The sequence below is a fragment of the Cydia strobilella genome, chromosome 17 (assembly GCF_947568885.1).
Source record: "Cydia strobilella chromosome 17, ilCydStro3.1, whole genome shotgun sequence".
NCBI lineage: Eukaryota > Metazoa > Arthropoda > Insecta > Lepidoptera > Tortricidae > Cydia > Cydia strobilella.
In genome coordinates this window covers 1,480,773-1,496,016 of record NC_086057.1, presented here as the reverse complement: position 1 = coordinate 1,496,016, position 15,244 = coordinate 1,480,773, and the positions used below count along the sequence as shown (strand labels likewise).

Genomic DNA, 15,244 nt, shown 5'->3' with positions numbered 1-15,244 from the left:
TGTGCTATTAAAAACAATGTGGAGGGTGATACCGAATAAAAAACTGAAACGGTGCAATTTCAGAATAAATCACATCAGAATATTTTAAAAAGTTTTAACACGAAATCGTTAAGGTAATATACAAAATTTAATGTTGAATTACAAGCTTATGTGAATGTTAAGGAATTTATCATGGCTCTTTGTGTAAGTATAACAAAATAATTAATACATACAAAATGGCTTACATAATCATCAGCGGCGGCACGTCCACGGAACTCGAGTCCTACCGACTTGCCTAATTTCAAATTAAGTAGCACATTTCGTGCTACAAACGTACAATAATTTGATATGTAAATATATTTCGTAAAAGAAATGGATATCTTACTTATAACAATTATAGTTAGTATGTTAAATTTTCAAAAACCTTCTACAAATAAAATATTTTACAAAAAATTTAAAACCCTAACTATCAAACACAATTGCTTAATTCCATTTGAAACATCTTAATAAAACAGTCAATACAATGAATCAAAGCAATTTGTCGCAGAGTAAATAAATTAATTACTGAATAAATTTAATCCTGGTAATTGGATAACACTGTTCAACAGACTGAAGCGACCTTTGTGATTTAAGTGTAAGTATCTACATAAAAGTCGTAAGAGACTAAAATTTTCTATTAACAGGTAATAAACCTTTTTAATACAGTTGCTCAAAAAGTGCTACTTTTCGTGGCTGTTTAGCGTGCGGAAAGTTGGTTTTCGCGAACTAGTGCTTTTTACTTTTCCAATTTTTTTAAATTTATACTTGTTCCAATTCATGACTACTTATTGATAAGTGTTTATATTAGTTTCCTAAACGTCGTAATCAACATAAAAACCTACTGTTAATGTAAGAATACGAAAAATATGCATATTTTATTACTTAGCTCTTCATCATTATAAGTATTATAACACGTTCATTTTTTAATGTTGAAAAACCGTTCTTAATAAGTTGTCTGAATGGAACGGAACGCCTGTCAAAGAAGAGGCGTATTTTCTTACTGTAAGTGCGTTAAGTTTCCAAAGGCAACATTCGATATTGTTTTTATAAATATACGATACACAAATAATCGTAAATAACGATATTTAGGTAATAATAGTACAATGTTTTAATATTTACAATTGTTTCTGTCTTATAGAACATGCATTTGAAAAAAAAACTTTCATTGAAGTGGGTTCAATAACAATAACAAAATCTATTCTAGTCGAATAAAAGCTAGAAAAACACCTCTTCATAATGTCATTGTCAATGATGCCACAGAATTAATAATATAAAAAGTTTCGAATTCCATTCCTTAATACTTGTTGCTTTTCTTATTTTTTCGCAACTGTATTAAAAAACGTCGTTCGATACACGTGCGGATATGTCATTCTTCACTCGTCCCGAGTCTTGCCACTCGCCTACGGCTTGTGGCAAGATATCTCGGTACTCGTGAAGTAATGACATACTTTCCGCACTAGCATCGAAATGTACTATTCTCTACCTTCACGCTTAGATAAATCTACAAGTAATTTCATGTTAATAAGATTTTTTAAAATAATTTAAAGGGTGAGGATAAAATACCCCGCTAAAAAAAGTCTGAAACCTAAAGGAAAAAGGATAACGAGACCTTATTACTGCTAAAAATTTACTGTTTTTTATTGCCCACGCTCAGGACCTAAAAAGGTTTCTTTTTGCTAACTACAATTGAAGCCTGCCAATCACAAGTCAATTAATAGAAAAATACAATCAGTTTAAGAAGTTTAATTTTACTTTTTAATAAGAGCGGATTTTCCTACGTATTTAATGAATTAATACGAACATCAGAAAATTTACATCACGCTTCTGACTTCTTAAGAACAATTTAAGTCCACTATTCGAGAGCGTAACTTCGTATGTATAAGGGCGGCTTTTTGGGTCCGGGTCATCTTAGCTACGGCCCCAGGTGAAACAACATTTCTAAATGTAAAACTTTAAACTCTCGCGTTTTGTACATATAATTAATGTCATTACCGGGTCTAACGCGATCATATAGTTTAGTGTTGTTTACCAATATCTCAATTGACATTTGGCTGGGACGTCAGTGTTCCGTGACTACAGCTAGTGCAACCTAGCTGAAACGTCGGAAATAAGGTAAAATAATGAAATGTTATCACGTTAGACCCGGTAATGACATTAATTCTTTGTAAATGTGTAGAAATACACGATTTCAAACAATAGCTTCCTATATTATATGTTTGTAAAAAGCCCATTTCTAATAGTAGTTAAGACAAAACTTATATTATTCCCGCAGCTCCACAAGTGTGGGTTGTCGACGAGGCCGGCAACCCGCTCCTAGAGAAGTTTTACGAGGCCGAATCCACTTTGGCCCTGGTCTGCCGAGCGAGACACGTGGAGACCCCGGCGGTATTGATCTGGCTCCATGAAGGAAGGGCCCTTAATGCTGATACTACTAGAGGAGGGATCAGGTAGGACACAATTTGCTTACTTTCTACTCATCATCATCATCATCATCATGTCAGCCGATAGACGTCCACTGCTGGACATAGGCCTCCCCCAAGGCTCGCCACTCCGACCGATCCTGTGCCGCTCGCAACCACCGAATTCCCGCGACCTTCACCAGGTCGTCGCTCCATCTTGTTGGAGGCCTACCGGCAGTTCGTCTTCCGGTACGCGGACGCCACTCCAGAACCTTCCGGCCCCACCGGCCATCAGTTCTGCGAGCAATGTGCCCCGCCCACTTTTTACTGATTCAATTTAAATCAAATTAATAGCGTTATGAAACTAAGTGATGTAGTAGGTATCAATATCAGCACAAGGGGTAAATAACAACTGTGCTGCCTTGTTCCTAAATAACTATTATTTGCTCAGCTATCGATATTTTGAACTTGAACAAGCGATTACATGAATATGTCCCCGCACTGCGCAATTCTTTAGCTAGTTTCAATGTAACTCCCTTAACATTACTCGGTCCATTTAATGTTCCAAATATTAAAAAAATATCGGTCATATCTGGTACACAAAGGGCTGGCTGTGAGCCAATCTATCTCCACTATCGCGTCGCGTTAACCGGAGTTTATAGAGCGCAATGGAGATTTCCGGGATATACGATAGTACAAATGTACTATCAGCAATATCACCATCAATTAGAGTTTTGAATGATTCACGGTTAGTTTCACTAGACTTATATTGACCGGGATATAGACCGGGTCTATATCCCGGTCAATATAAGTCTAGTGATCACCATCAATATTACCCAAAGGATGAGAATACGCATCGCATTGTTATGTTATACTTAAAAAATAGTTTTAAAAATATATTATTATGTCTCTAGTTTACATTTTGCTACACTATTGCATTGGGCAGCTCTTATGATATCTGTATCGTTATTATCAATAAATAAATAAAATAACTTCTGCCCACGACTTCGTCTCCGTGAAATGATGATAATGATGTTTGATAAAAACTATTCTGTCTCAATAACAAATTTCATCATTTTAATTTGATTTAAGCGTGAAGAGGTAACGGTCAAACAGACAAGAGTTTTCACATTTATAATATTATTCGTAGGGAAGTATGTATTAGTAGGGATATACTCGTATTATACGTATTATATGTATAACAAAAGATACATTCGGGGGTAGACTAAAAATCAGCGCTGTGATAATAAGTCTGCTCCACGCCAACCACTGAGTTCAGTCATATTAATAATTAATGTCATTAACGGGTTTAACGCGATTAAATTTCATTATTTTACCATTTTTCCGACGTTAAATAACGACGTGAATTAATTATGTGTACAAAACGCGAGAGTTCAGCCATAATGTCATGTAATTTTAGTAATTCTAGTTCATTTTCTGTTATGTTATATTTTCTCTATTCTTTCTACGTTCTATGTCTTCTTCTATGATTGTAAACTACTATATTATATTATTCTATCATAGATGACTTTTGATTTGATGATTGATAATTGGGTTTTAAATTGTCATTCCTTTTTTCGAAACAATATCTTTGGCGACACAAATCTCATCAATCAATCTGAATATAGAGCAAAACTTTATAAGGTACGGTTTTGAGAGCATTTCAAAGTTACGTAATCGACATTTGCATATTTTTTTTACTTTCTAAGTCTTCTCTTTTGGCTTGGCTTTTTAACTATAAGCAAGCTGCTTTAATATAATTCTAATAATACACTAGTATTATCTTAAAGCAGCTTGCGTTCTTACAACTTTATAACTTACTTTTACTAATACCTACGTAAGTTGACAAAGAAATTCGATATTAAAGAAAACGCGAATGCAGTTTTGTTTCTTTTTAAAAATAAAAGAATGTCTCCTTTAAGTAAAATGAGCTAACTTAAGGTTTTGAGGTACCTTCCTTCCAGGGCCCATTATTTTTTTCACACTGTAGTTTTATTTCATAAGGTAGGTGTTGAGAACTGTCAGTCACACTTCGGCCCAAGCAGTTTCTCTCTCAATATTCTTTTTCCACTGAGAAATCTAAGAATATTCTGAGGTTGAATTTCAAGAAACTTTCAAGTGTTAACTTGATTTATTACCCCTCTCGAAAGTGAAAGAATCGTTAGGCTGCTCTTCTCAACTAAAATGTTAGTAATAAATATTTATTTTCTATATAGTTATTATTATTTTAGAAAGCGCTGGTAAGAGCGTGCGACTTGCAATCCGGAGGTCGCGGGTTCAAACCCCGGCTCGTACCAATGAGTTTTTGTTTTAATAAATGCTTACTTAGCACCCGCTTGCTATAAAACTTACTTGGAGCTCATCTATTGTTTTATCTAGTTTAGATAAAACAACAGATAGAGCTTATAGTTGCAACAACAAAAGTCATTGTTTCTTTTGTGCGAGCGCGTGGTCATTGTGCTCAGGCACAATGGCTTTTCTTTAACAGATTAAGGTGTTTGGCGTAAAAATCATTTGAGAAGATTCAAACTATGTATGTTGTTTAAAATTTGACAGTACCGTAAACCGGGGTGAATAAGGATGGCTGGGGTGAATATGGACAAAACTTAAAATGTGTTTTACCTGACAATTTCTTAAAACTACGCACACAAATTGTATCATACTAAATCTACTATTATTTTCAATCGAATGACACATTTTGTGTAATTATTTTTTAAGAAATTGTCAAGTAAATCACATTTTATGTTTTGTCCCTATTCACCCCAGCCATCCCTATTCACCCCGGTAGACGGTATCTAAACGTTTATTTATAATCTTCCCACGAATATAAAAGCCTAGAACCCTTTTCTGAAAAGAAACGAGCCCTATAGCAGTTCTTATGATGTAATTTTCGTAAGAAATATGTCTGGAAAATATATCCCGAATAAAAAACATTTGTGTTTGACACTTACCTTAATTCGTTACATGACTGACAGCCCAATCGTACAAAAGATATTTTTCTCGCAATATCGTTGATTGAATTCTTTGGTCAGTTATTTTACTCGGAATAACACATCGTATTTTGGATTTGCTTTACAGACTGAATAGTTACACAAAGGGCATATTAAAATAAAAGGATTGTATGATATTTAAGGTGTGTGTCGTAAGTCGTTTTTAGTTTTGTAGTTGAATTCTTTAAAAAAACATATTTTCATGTGAGAAACTACAAGTAATTTTAAATTAATTTTAAACTGGTATTTAGAAATACTGAAACTTAAAGTTTGTTATATTATACAAGTTTATACGAAGATAATAACAAGTTTTCATGACGAAAATGTTAACGAAAATATTCGCTCGATTTAAAAATAATGGCAGTGCTGTGTAGTCGTTGCTCCGAGAAAAAGATCCTCGAAAATTGGATCGAAACATGTCGAGCGTTTATTCGACTTGATAATACGGGAGTAACACGTTTAAAATAATATTAATAGATATATCTCTTTTTGGACAACGATTACAGGGTGGCAGATCCTTCCTTCATCTATATGACAAAAGGATCTGCCACCCTGTAATCGTATTTGATCCATTATTACTATTTAATTGAAGCGGCCTCAATAATTTAAGGCGCCATGAGTTCAGAGGGCCTACCGCGAAATAATCGGTTCTTTCGTTCGTCTATTTGCTTCTCTATCGCTCTTGCATTGTTAATTTTTAGGGTTCCGTATCCAAAGGGTAAAAACGGGACCCTATTACTAAGACTCCGCTGTCCGTCTGTCTGTCTGTCACCAGGCTGTATCTCATGAAACGTGATAGCTAGACAGTTGAAATTTTCACAGATGATGTATGTCTGTTACCAACAACAAATACTAAAAAGTACGGAACCCTCGGTGCGCGAATCCGACTCGCACTTGGCCGGTTTTTTTTTAATATTAACCGTTAAAAGGTTAAATAAATGTAGTATTATAATCTAATGCAATGTTTATATCTACAGCGTCAAGACCGAACAAGTCCCAGGTGGTGCGGACAGCCTGCTTCGCCTCGCACGAGTGAACAGCAGCGACGCCGGGAACTATACGTGCGCCGTGCGAGGAGCTCGCCCACACACCGTGTCCGTGCACGTGCTCAATGGTACGGTCTAACTCACTCACAGCGTCATGACCGAGCAAGTCCCAGGCGGCGCGAGCAGCCTGCTTTGCCTCACACGAGTGAACAGCAGCGACGCCGGGAACTACACGTGCGCCGTGCGAGAAGCTCGCCCCTACACCGTGTCCGTGCACGCTCTCAATGGTATCTCACTCAATCATATAGCGCTAGAACGAGACAGAGCAACACCTGTCCCGTGCGAGAAACTGGTCCCCACAGGCGTGTCCGTGCACGTACTCAATGTTATCTCACTCACTCATATAGCGCTAGAACGAAACGGCATTTGCGTGAACAGCAGGGCAACAGAACTAAAGTAAGGACGCTAAGCAAGGATAATTTCGTAAAGTGCCGCCTGTTCCTATCTCTATTTCAAGCGCATAATTATTTTGTTGTCCCGCTTGCACAATGGCATTGACCGCCGGCATCATCGTCTTGACAGCAAAATAATTGCGAGCGTGTGATAGAGATAGGAACAGGCGGGTCAATGTACGGAATTGTTCGTGCCTAGTTTTAATGTTTTATGGCGTTATTCATAAACGCGTTACTGGCCTGAATTAGCTATGAATCGTTTTTCTTTATCTATCATTTTGACTTTTGTATTTGTAAGAACAAACATAGGTAAACATAGGTAATTTAACTAAATCAGGCCCGTAAATTTTTATGAATAAGGGGGTAAAATGTTTATTTGGGAACAAACGGTCTTATACATAATTCATAAACCATGACAGTTGCCACCACTTATTAGCTCATTAAAGAAAAACAAAATACGGGATAATTAAACTTAAAAAACTAACGACAGTCGAATTAGGACAAGGGCTTAATTAATGAAGGTAAAACTATTATTATACATGAAATATGCAATTAAAGTGTAAAGTTACAGTGTATTTAATTCGTTTATTCATTTACTGTCTACTTTAGAACGTGAAGCTTATTCGACAGTAAATATAACACCTCATTAAATTCAAAAACTTCCGCGCACAAATTCCAAACTTCCACGTTAAAATAACTGTGTAATATGAAGATGTCGAAATCATTAACGTATTAGCTCATTACTACGCGAACTCGTACTAATTTGATAACTAGGAGTAAAGTTTGATTAGGGTTTAGGAAAATTTAATATTAGCAAAATAAACGCCGCCGTATGGCATGTTTGCATTAGTTATGAGCTGTAATTTAATCCATATTATTCCATAACTAACATCTAAATAACCCTTCAACGAATTAAATATTCTGTCATCATTAAACTAAGGTATAAAGTTGCAAGATGGCTAAAATTAAATTCAAGTTGCAGTGAATGTTATGCTCCAAGCATCGTTGAACGGTAGTGGACGACTAGTAACTGGTCAGTTTTCTCGTATCCTCATTATCCAGTATAAACTGACGGTGTACTGTTCCGGCTTGCTAACATAGCAGAAACAAGTCATAGTAACAAAGATAACAACTCTGACAAGATCATTTTTAGCATTGAGATAGTGTCGTACAAGCAGCTTATGGCAATAATGATTGTACCGTTAAACGGGGTAATCCAAATAATAAAAGTAAAAATTGTGATTCACAACTACGGGACGTAATCGCGTAAAATAAGTTTTAAATTTACCTCCGACGTTTCGAGGACGGCGTTGTCCCCGTGATAAAAAAATCGAGTAAAAATCGTGAAAGTTTTAATCAGTGAAAAGTAAAAACTATGACATTATTTTTGGTCTTGGTTATTACTTTAATTTTGCATGTGAAATAATTTTTTACCCACCTATTTTAGACAAAATCAAAGAAAACTACATGTTTTCTTCATACCCTGGGGCCGATATCACTACTTATATATATAGTTGGTCAAGCAAATCTTGCCAGTAGTAGTAGAAAGTAGGGCTCGCGGTCGAATCCGTGTTTCGTTTACACGTTTCGAATACCCGTTTCCGAATAATACGTAAACGGTTTTCTGGCCCGTTCCACACGTTTAATTAAGAAACGTGTAGTTAAGACCCGTGTACACGGATAAACGGGTATTCGAAGATACGTATCTTATTTATCCGTGGCGCCGGACACGTCCTTGACGATAGTAGCGAAGGAACGAACGCCAGTTACAAATGAATAGACAAAAGATTCATGACGAGTTTCTGTCATATTTAACCTTGTTCCGTGGGTCATAGAGTCGAAATTCAATAAACGGTTTAGAAACTCCTTTCTTGAGCATGTAGTTTTTGCTTGCAATAGGTATTAAGAGTATTCACGCTTCTTATCAAAGTATAGTATTTTATATAGCACTTTAAATAGCTACTTTTTTTTACGTTGCGGGTTAGCAATATAATATAAAAACCTGCTAGTACCTATTTAAAAAAAATATTAGAACCATCGAGTTCAGTATGTAGGCAGGAAGTCAAACTAATGTTCGAAATTGGCATTAAGTATTTATAAAAAAATACAATTTTAACTTGCTTCTTTATTTTAAGTTTAATTTAAGAACATGATATGAAATTGTATTTCTTGTCACGTAATGTAGGTAAACCTTATAAAACAAAGTCCCCCGCCGGATCCGTATGTCTGTCTGTATGTTCGCGATAACCAGACCTCACCTATGAATGAAGTTTTTCTTTGGGAATGTTTATGTGTATATTTTGTTAAGGTTTTGTTTAAATTGGTAGAAATATGACGATGTTTGCTAATGAAGTTAGAAAAAATCACGCTGGCTTAATCGAAAACGCTGCCCAATCTATTTGATGTCAATGTATGGTGGACTTGTCTCTTTTTCATTGGTCTACAAAAAAGTGCGCCATGGCTGTCTGTCTATATTTTAAGAATAATTAACCCATTATTAACTTCTAAAAAAAAACCGGACAAGTGCGAGTCGGACTCGCCCACCGAAGGTTCCGTACAAATACATCTGTAAAAATTTCAACTGTCTAGCTATTACGGTTCATGAGATACAGCCTAGTGGGTGGTGACAGATAAATGGACATTGAACTCTTAATATTATTAGGCTTCCGAAGTGAATACTTGTTACAGAATGTATTTTATTATGCTTGACTCTCCATGCGAAGCCGGGGCGGGTCGGTATAGTTATTAATAAACACTTTAAATCAACTTGATAAAATTGTACCTTCTCAATAAATTCTAATTGTTTTTACTTTAGGTACCTCTTACCACAGTAAAACGCTTTTTAGTGCGGTGCAGCTACAAAACAATTGAAAACATTTTCTTGTGCAGATGTTTTGACCTTATTACAACGACATAAAGCTTGTAATTGGCAGTGACACTTGTGATAATAGTTTGGGAACCTACATGTTTTCGACGATGACAAACAAAAGGATATTGGAAAACAATGGATGGATGGACCACCGGTCGGCAACGTGCGCATTTAAGTTTATTACCTAAACGCTAGTGCGAAAGTGACCAAAGTGAATTATGAATGATTACCAATTTAAAGATCTATCTTAATGTAATTAGCAATATTATCGCAAGTTATCCAAGGCAGTATGGGTTTTTATGGTTCTTGGGTAAAATTACTCGATAATCCCGCTTTTGTGTACCTACTAATAACTTTTTTGCGCCGTTGGCAGGTTTGTTGTTTTCGCAAAGCAGTAATAGATCCGAGATAAAAATAACCACGAAATAATTAAACTGTTATTTTTAATTAATATTGTATTCTGTCTGCACACCTATTATTAACGAAAATACTATACCATTATGTAATTATAAAAAAAAACTATGATCGATATCAAATTTTTGTAATTAGCTTAGAAGCAATCGGTTTTATTAAATGATATAAATAGTTTAAAATAAAAATTATGTATACCTACTATTAAAGTACCTATGTTTTATCAATACGGTTAAAAACAATAAAAAAAAGTAATTGTGCGGTTTTATGAAACCACGATGCAAGTGAAACTTTTTTCGGATTGTAGGCATTTAACTAAAAAAAATCGGAAATTAATTCGATTTACGGTATTAAAATCGCGGTTTTAATCTTAACTTAATAAATTGGGGCGATAGAATAAAAGCTTCACTTTAAAAATCGTACGACAAACGAATTCATCTGAAGTCAACATAATAATAGTGGACCTTGTTACCATTGTACATTGGCTCAAACTGGTTCGGAGTATTCAGACCCGTTCGGAACGGTCTTAAGTACCCGTGTAAACGGAGATACGTGTCTGAGATACGTTTCTTGGGAACGTTCCTTCGAAACGTTTTCGAATCCCGGCGGTTCCGTGTAAACCGGGTTCTTAGTACCGCCGGGCTTAAGAACACGGGTATTCGTATCGGCGTGTAACACGGATACCGGGAGCCCTAGACTAGAAAGCGCGAAATTCTAATTTTCTATGGGACGATATCCCTTCGCGCCTACATTTTTTTAAATTTGCCGCCTTTTTCTACTGACAAGATTTGCTTGACCAACTATAACTACCTGTCAAGTCAATAACATAGAGTTTTGAATATTAGCCCAAACTTCTTCCAAGTCCACTTAGTTTAAACGGTCGTCCAATTATAATTAATTAACAACTGGATAAATTGAGTTGATGGTAATTATATATTCTGAACTACTGAAAACTACCCAAGTAATAACTATATAATAACTTTAGTATGTTTCAGAAGTTCATAAAATATTTCGTCTCAAAATTGAGTAATTTTGTACGGGATTTTGAGTTACCGCTTGGCGCGCTGTTAAAAATCCCATACAAAAATAGACGTAACGCAAACGCGAACGCTTGTCACGCTATCGAATGAAATTTAAACTAGGGGTTCAGTACCCGTACCATGAGTCACTGACAGTATCAAAACTGACATATAGGTATGCTAACGTCCACGTAATATTTACTTTCTATACATCTTGCTCGCACTAATAATATGCGAGTACGAGTGAGATGCAAAGAGAGTAAGTTACGTTCTTTTCAGTGCCAAACTGGTGTTGACCACATAGTTACCAAAGTCCAACTTACTGTTACTATCCCGCTTTTGAAAATAACCTCAATGCACCTTATAACCCTTATATCCTTTATAGTGTATCATTTCCAATTTGTAGCACAATTTACCTTGTTCCAGAAGAAAGCCTAGCCGAGCTGCACGCCGGCTCAGCACACCACCCTGTCTCCGCAACCACAATAACGATAGCGTTAATAACGTTAACCGTTATAACGTACGACATAACGTCGTTAACGCCGTTGCTCGTCGCATCACTAGTCTGCGCAACGAAGGGTCCATCGAACGGAAATGTTAGGGTACTACCCACGTGATAAATAATATTGTGTAAATAAATTAAGAGATTATTGAATAAATAATATAATTAACGGTTACGGGGAAATAAAATTTCATTATAACTATGTTTTGTTGTTTTATTTTAGTGTGACATAATATTGTCTTCAGTTACCGCGAGTTACTCATGAACCCGCCCCCGAACCACCCGTCACCCGTTGACCACGAATGCTGTAAAGGGTTCGAAACGTCGGGATGTAGTATAAAGTATAAATTCAATTTACGCGATACGCCGTTTTCATAGTTTTATCGGCCGGAGCTTCCTGCCCTTCCGTTCCTGCCTGGAAAGCACCCGAAGGACCATCCCGGTCTAACGTGAGTCATCCTTAAATTAGAATTAGCAAAAGAGCAAACATTCCATTGGTAGACAACATTTTACAGAAATAAAATTTGTAATTTTTATATTTTCTGTAATCGCAACGCTTACTCAACCCTGAAGCCACTTCGCTCAATAACTGAATGCTCAACTCAACTACAAGCGTGTAAATTAAATTCAAAATGTAAATTTATTAAACCGTAATACTGTGCTGCATAATTAATTGAGTTTTCTTTACAGAATGGTGGGTTTGAGTATGCTAACTTATTATTAGTTTTTTAACAGGAAAAATTACCCACTGTTTTCATTTCTGTCGTAATATTTTCTATATTGTACTTTATTTTATGTTAAAATTATTAAATTGTCAATTATTTGCATGTCGTGTCCTCGACTGAATACTGATACATGTAAACCTTTTCTGTTGTCATCTTATACACGTATTCTGGCAAATAAAGAAATTCTATTCTATTCTATTCTAATTAAATGTAACGTGAGTAATTAGTTCTAGGCTGGGGTCTAGTTTTTTCTTCATACAAAAAATACCGGCATTTTCACGTTCCATAGAAATAGTATCTAAAAATAACTGCTGTCTATGTTTCTCTATTAAGAGCCCGTTAACGATTTTCGAGCAAAAATGTAAAATTGTTAGATTTAGTCGTTGAAATTATACACGCTTTGTTACGTAATATCTAAATAACAAGTATTGGTTTCTATTAGCAAGTCTTCTCATCTTGCCTTTTAATAATGAGGCCGCGAGCGTGCGTCACCGGTAATATATGAAGAGATTGTTTAAGTATCAAAATTACGTTGAAATTAAGTCGATTCTCAGAGAAATTGTCACTTGTTTAGAAAGTAATTTCTGGAGAAAATTGATTTCGTCTAACTTTCATTTACGCTACTTTAAAGTCATAATAATAAAAATGTAGTCTGTAAAAGGTCGAGTACAGGATATGTGTAATACAAAATTACTATTTTTAGCCATCCAAACTTTACATTTATAAATAAGAGCGACCAAATCAGTGCTTTACGCGCGTTTACCTAAACGTCCATCAGAAAAAAAAACATTTCTAATTTAGTAAGTCTGTTTTCAAAAAAAATATCTATAAAACGGCGAGATGAGAAGAAGTGCTAATAGAAACCAGTACTTATTATTTATATAACGTATCAGAAGGTGTACACTTTCAGCGACTAAATCTATCAATATTACATTTTTGCAACTAAAATCGATAACGGGCTCTTTTTTTTTTAAATCTTTATTTAGGAAAACAGGCCTTCGTCGCTGAGCGATGATGCCGGCCTCGTAAGAATTACATAATAATTATGATTAATGTCTACACTTTAACAATTTGATTATTAAGTGGTACAATTTAATAGTCTGCTTAGATGTAGGTTTAGACAACAAAATATTACATGAGCCCACGTCAGTTAAATTAAGTTTGGATAACGGGCTCTTAATCTTCTAGTGCTTTATTTCTTGCATGATAATTTATAATAAATACAGTCAAATACCCTATTGGTACGTTCTACGTGAATTTATGCTATGAATTGAACTCAACATCTTCATAATTGTGATTACCTTATTTAAAGCGCAGCCAAAGTGACGATCACAAGATCACAGCAACACTAAAATCCTCAGCACTAATAGCATTCTAAATAATAAATGAAGCATTAAACATATTAATAACGGGTCACTCACGTATTTTAAGTCGAAAACGCTCAACATATTTCACTCCGTACCGAGGAGCGTCATCCGTCACCGTCGACGTAAGCGCCTGATGACGCTACTCGGTACGGAGTGAAACATGTCGAGCGTTTTCGACTTAAAATACGTGAGTGACCCGTTATTAATATGTTTAATATGTCTGTGTCTCACGGAAGTTTTGTTATTAAAATAAATAAAGCTACCTCAACTCTATTAAAACTGTAGTAAACTAGCTCTGTACTCCTACGTTCAACGTACCAACCTAATGTCGCGGAGTAAAGTAGCTGGAATCAGGTGGTCCATACAAAGGTTTATTTATGTTGTTAATTAATTTTAATCGTTTCTATCTTCACCACATATATATCTTCAACTAAAAACGTCACTATTGACACTGACAGATTCGCTTTTACCAACAAACATGATTATACTTAGTATCACTCGTTCACTCCTAATAGTCACAAGACACCTTTTTGATACGAAAATAAGCTTTATAGTGTCTCAAGGTTCAAATTGCAATAACGTAAAATTAAAAAATAAAACACCCATCACTATTTGTCTTCTCAAAGAGGTAAACTATTATGTGTTTGATCTGTCGTTTTGGAAACTTTCTGAGAAGTTACAAAGTGATCGAATATTTGACGTAGATACAAGTATATCTATTTTAAGCCTACTTATACTTATATACTCTTTGCTTGAATTTTAAATTAATATTACTGTCAGGATTTGAAGTAAACAACCACCCACGTAGTTCTGGTACGCGAGGGTATACGCCAGCCATACTCAACCTGAGACCCGTGAGGGCCGGGCTTTTTAGGTGGTCCGCCAGGTGATCCTGGTATAGATACCTCTATCTGAACGTCAACTTTATGCAAATTCATCTCGCGACCCGCATACAAGACAAAACGCGTCTTTGAGGCCCTCATAAAAAAAAGTTTAAGTATGGCAGGTCTACGCAATCAGCTCAAATCCTCGACATCGAGATCACTTCGGGACTTTTAGGATGCCTGCGGAGACACAAGCTGGATCCTGCGCGAGGAAACCGGAGCCCATAATAATAGCCATATGTCAAGATATTGTTTACAATAATTCATCTTTTGTTTTCCTTGGCATCATGTTAAATATTAAGTTTCTTTTTTATTTTGAAATAAGTACCTAAATAAAGTAAACAACAGAACATGTTAAACATGGATTGGCACGTGTTAAAAATAAATGTCTATAGGACGGTGAATCCTGATCCACCGTGATACATTTACATTAGTACTTTTGGTCATAAAATAAGTTTTTTGTCAAAAATCTCATTTTTGGTACAATCTTTTACCGCTGACTGTACTTTTCTTTCTATAGGCAACTAATACTACTACTAATACTCATAGAGAAAATTCCATAAACCCCAAACACAATTAGGTTGCGTTATTTTATCACAGAGTTCCTATGGCCACCTCCTGT

General features: G+C 35.6%; 1 protein-coding gene across 3 annotated transcripts in view; it reads left to right on the top strand.

The window, feature by feature from the left end:
* LOC134748821 (uncharacterized) overlaps positions 1–11,848 on the top strand; it is a 139,634-nt gene extending 127,786 nt beyond the window's left edge. Inside the window, exons 5-7 of one of the 3 annotated variants that reach the window (XM_063683627.1) lie at positions 2,291–2,465; positions 6,544–6,680; positions 11,571–11,848. In XM_063683627.1, the coding sequence (XP_063539697.1) occupies positions 2,291–2,465; positions 6,544–6,680; positions 11,571–11,761 (503 nt within the window). In that variant the 3' untranslated portion in view covers positions 11,762–11,848. Of the gene's footprint in view, positions 1–2,290; positions 2,466–6,384; positions 6,522–6,543; positions 6,681–11,570 lie in introns of all 3 variants that reach the window. The other 2 variants (XM_063683629.1, XM_063683628.1) reach the window with 2 other exon arrangements.
* The last annotated feature ends 3,396 nt before the right edge of the window (positions 11,849–15,244 follow it).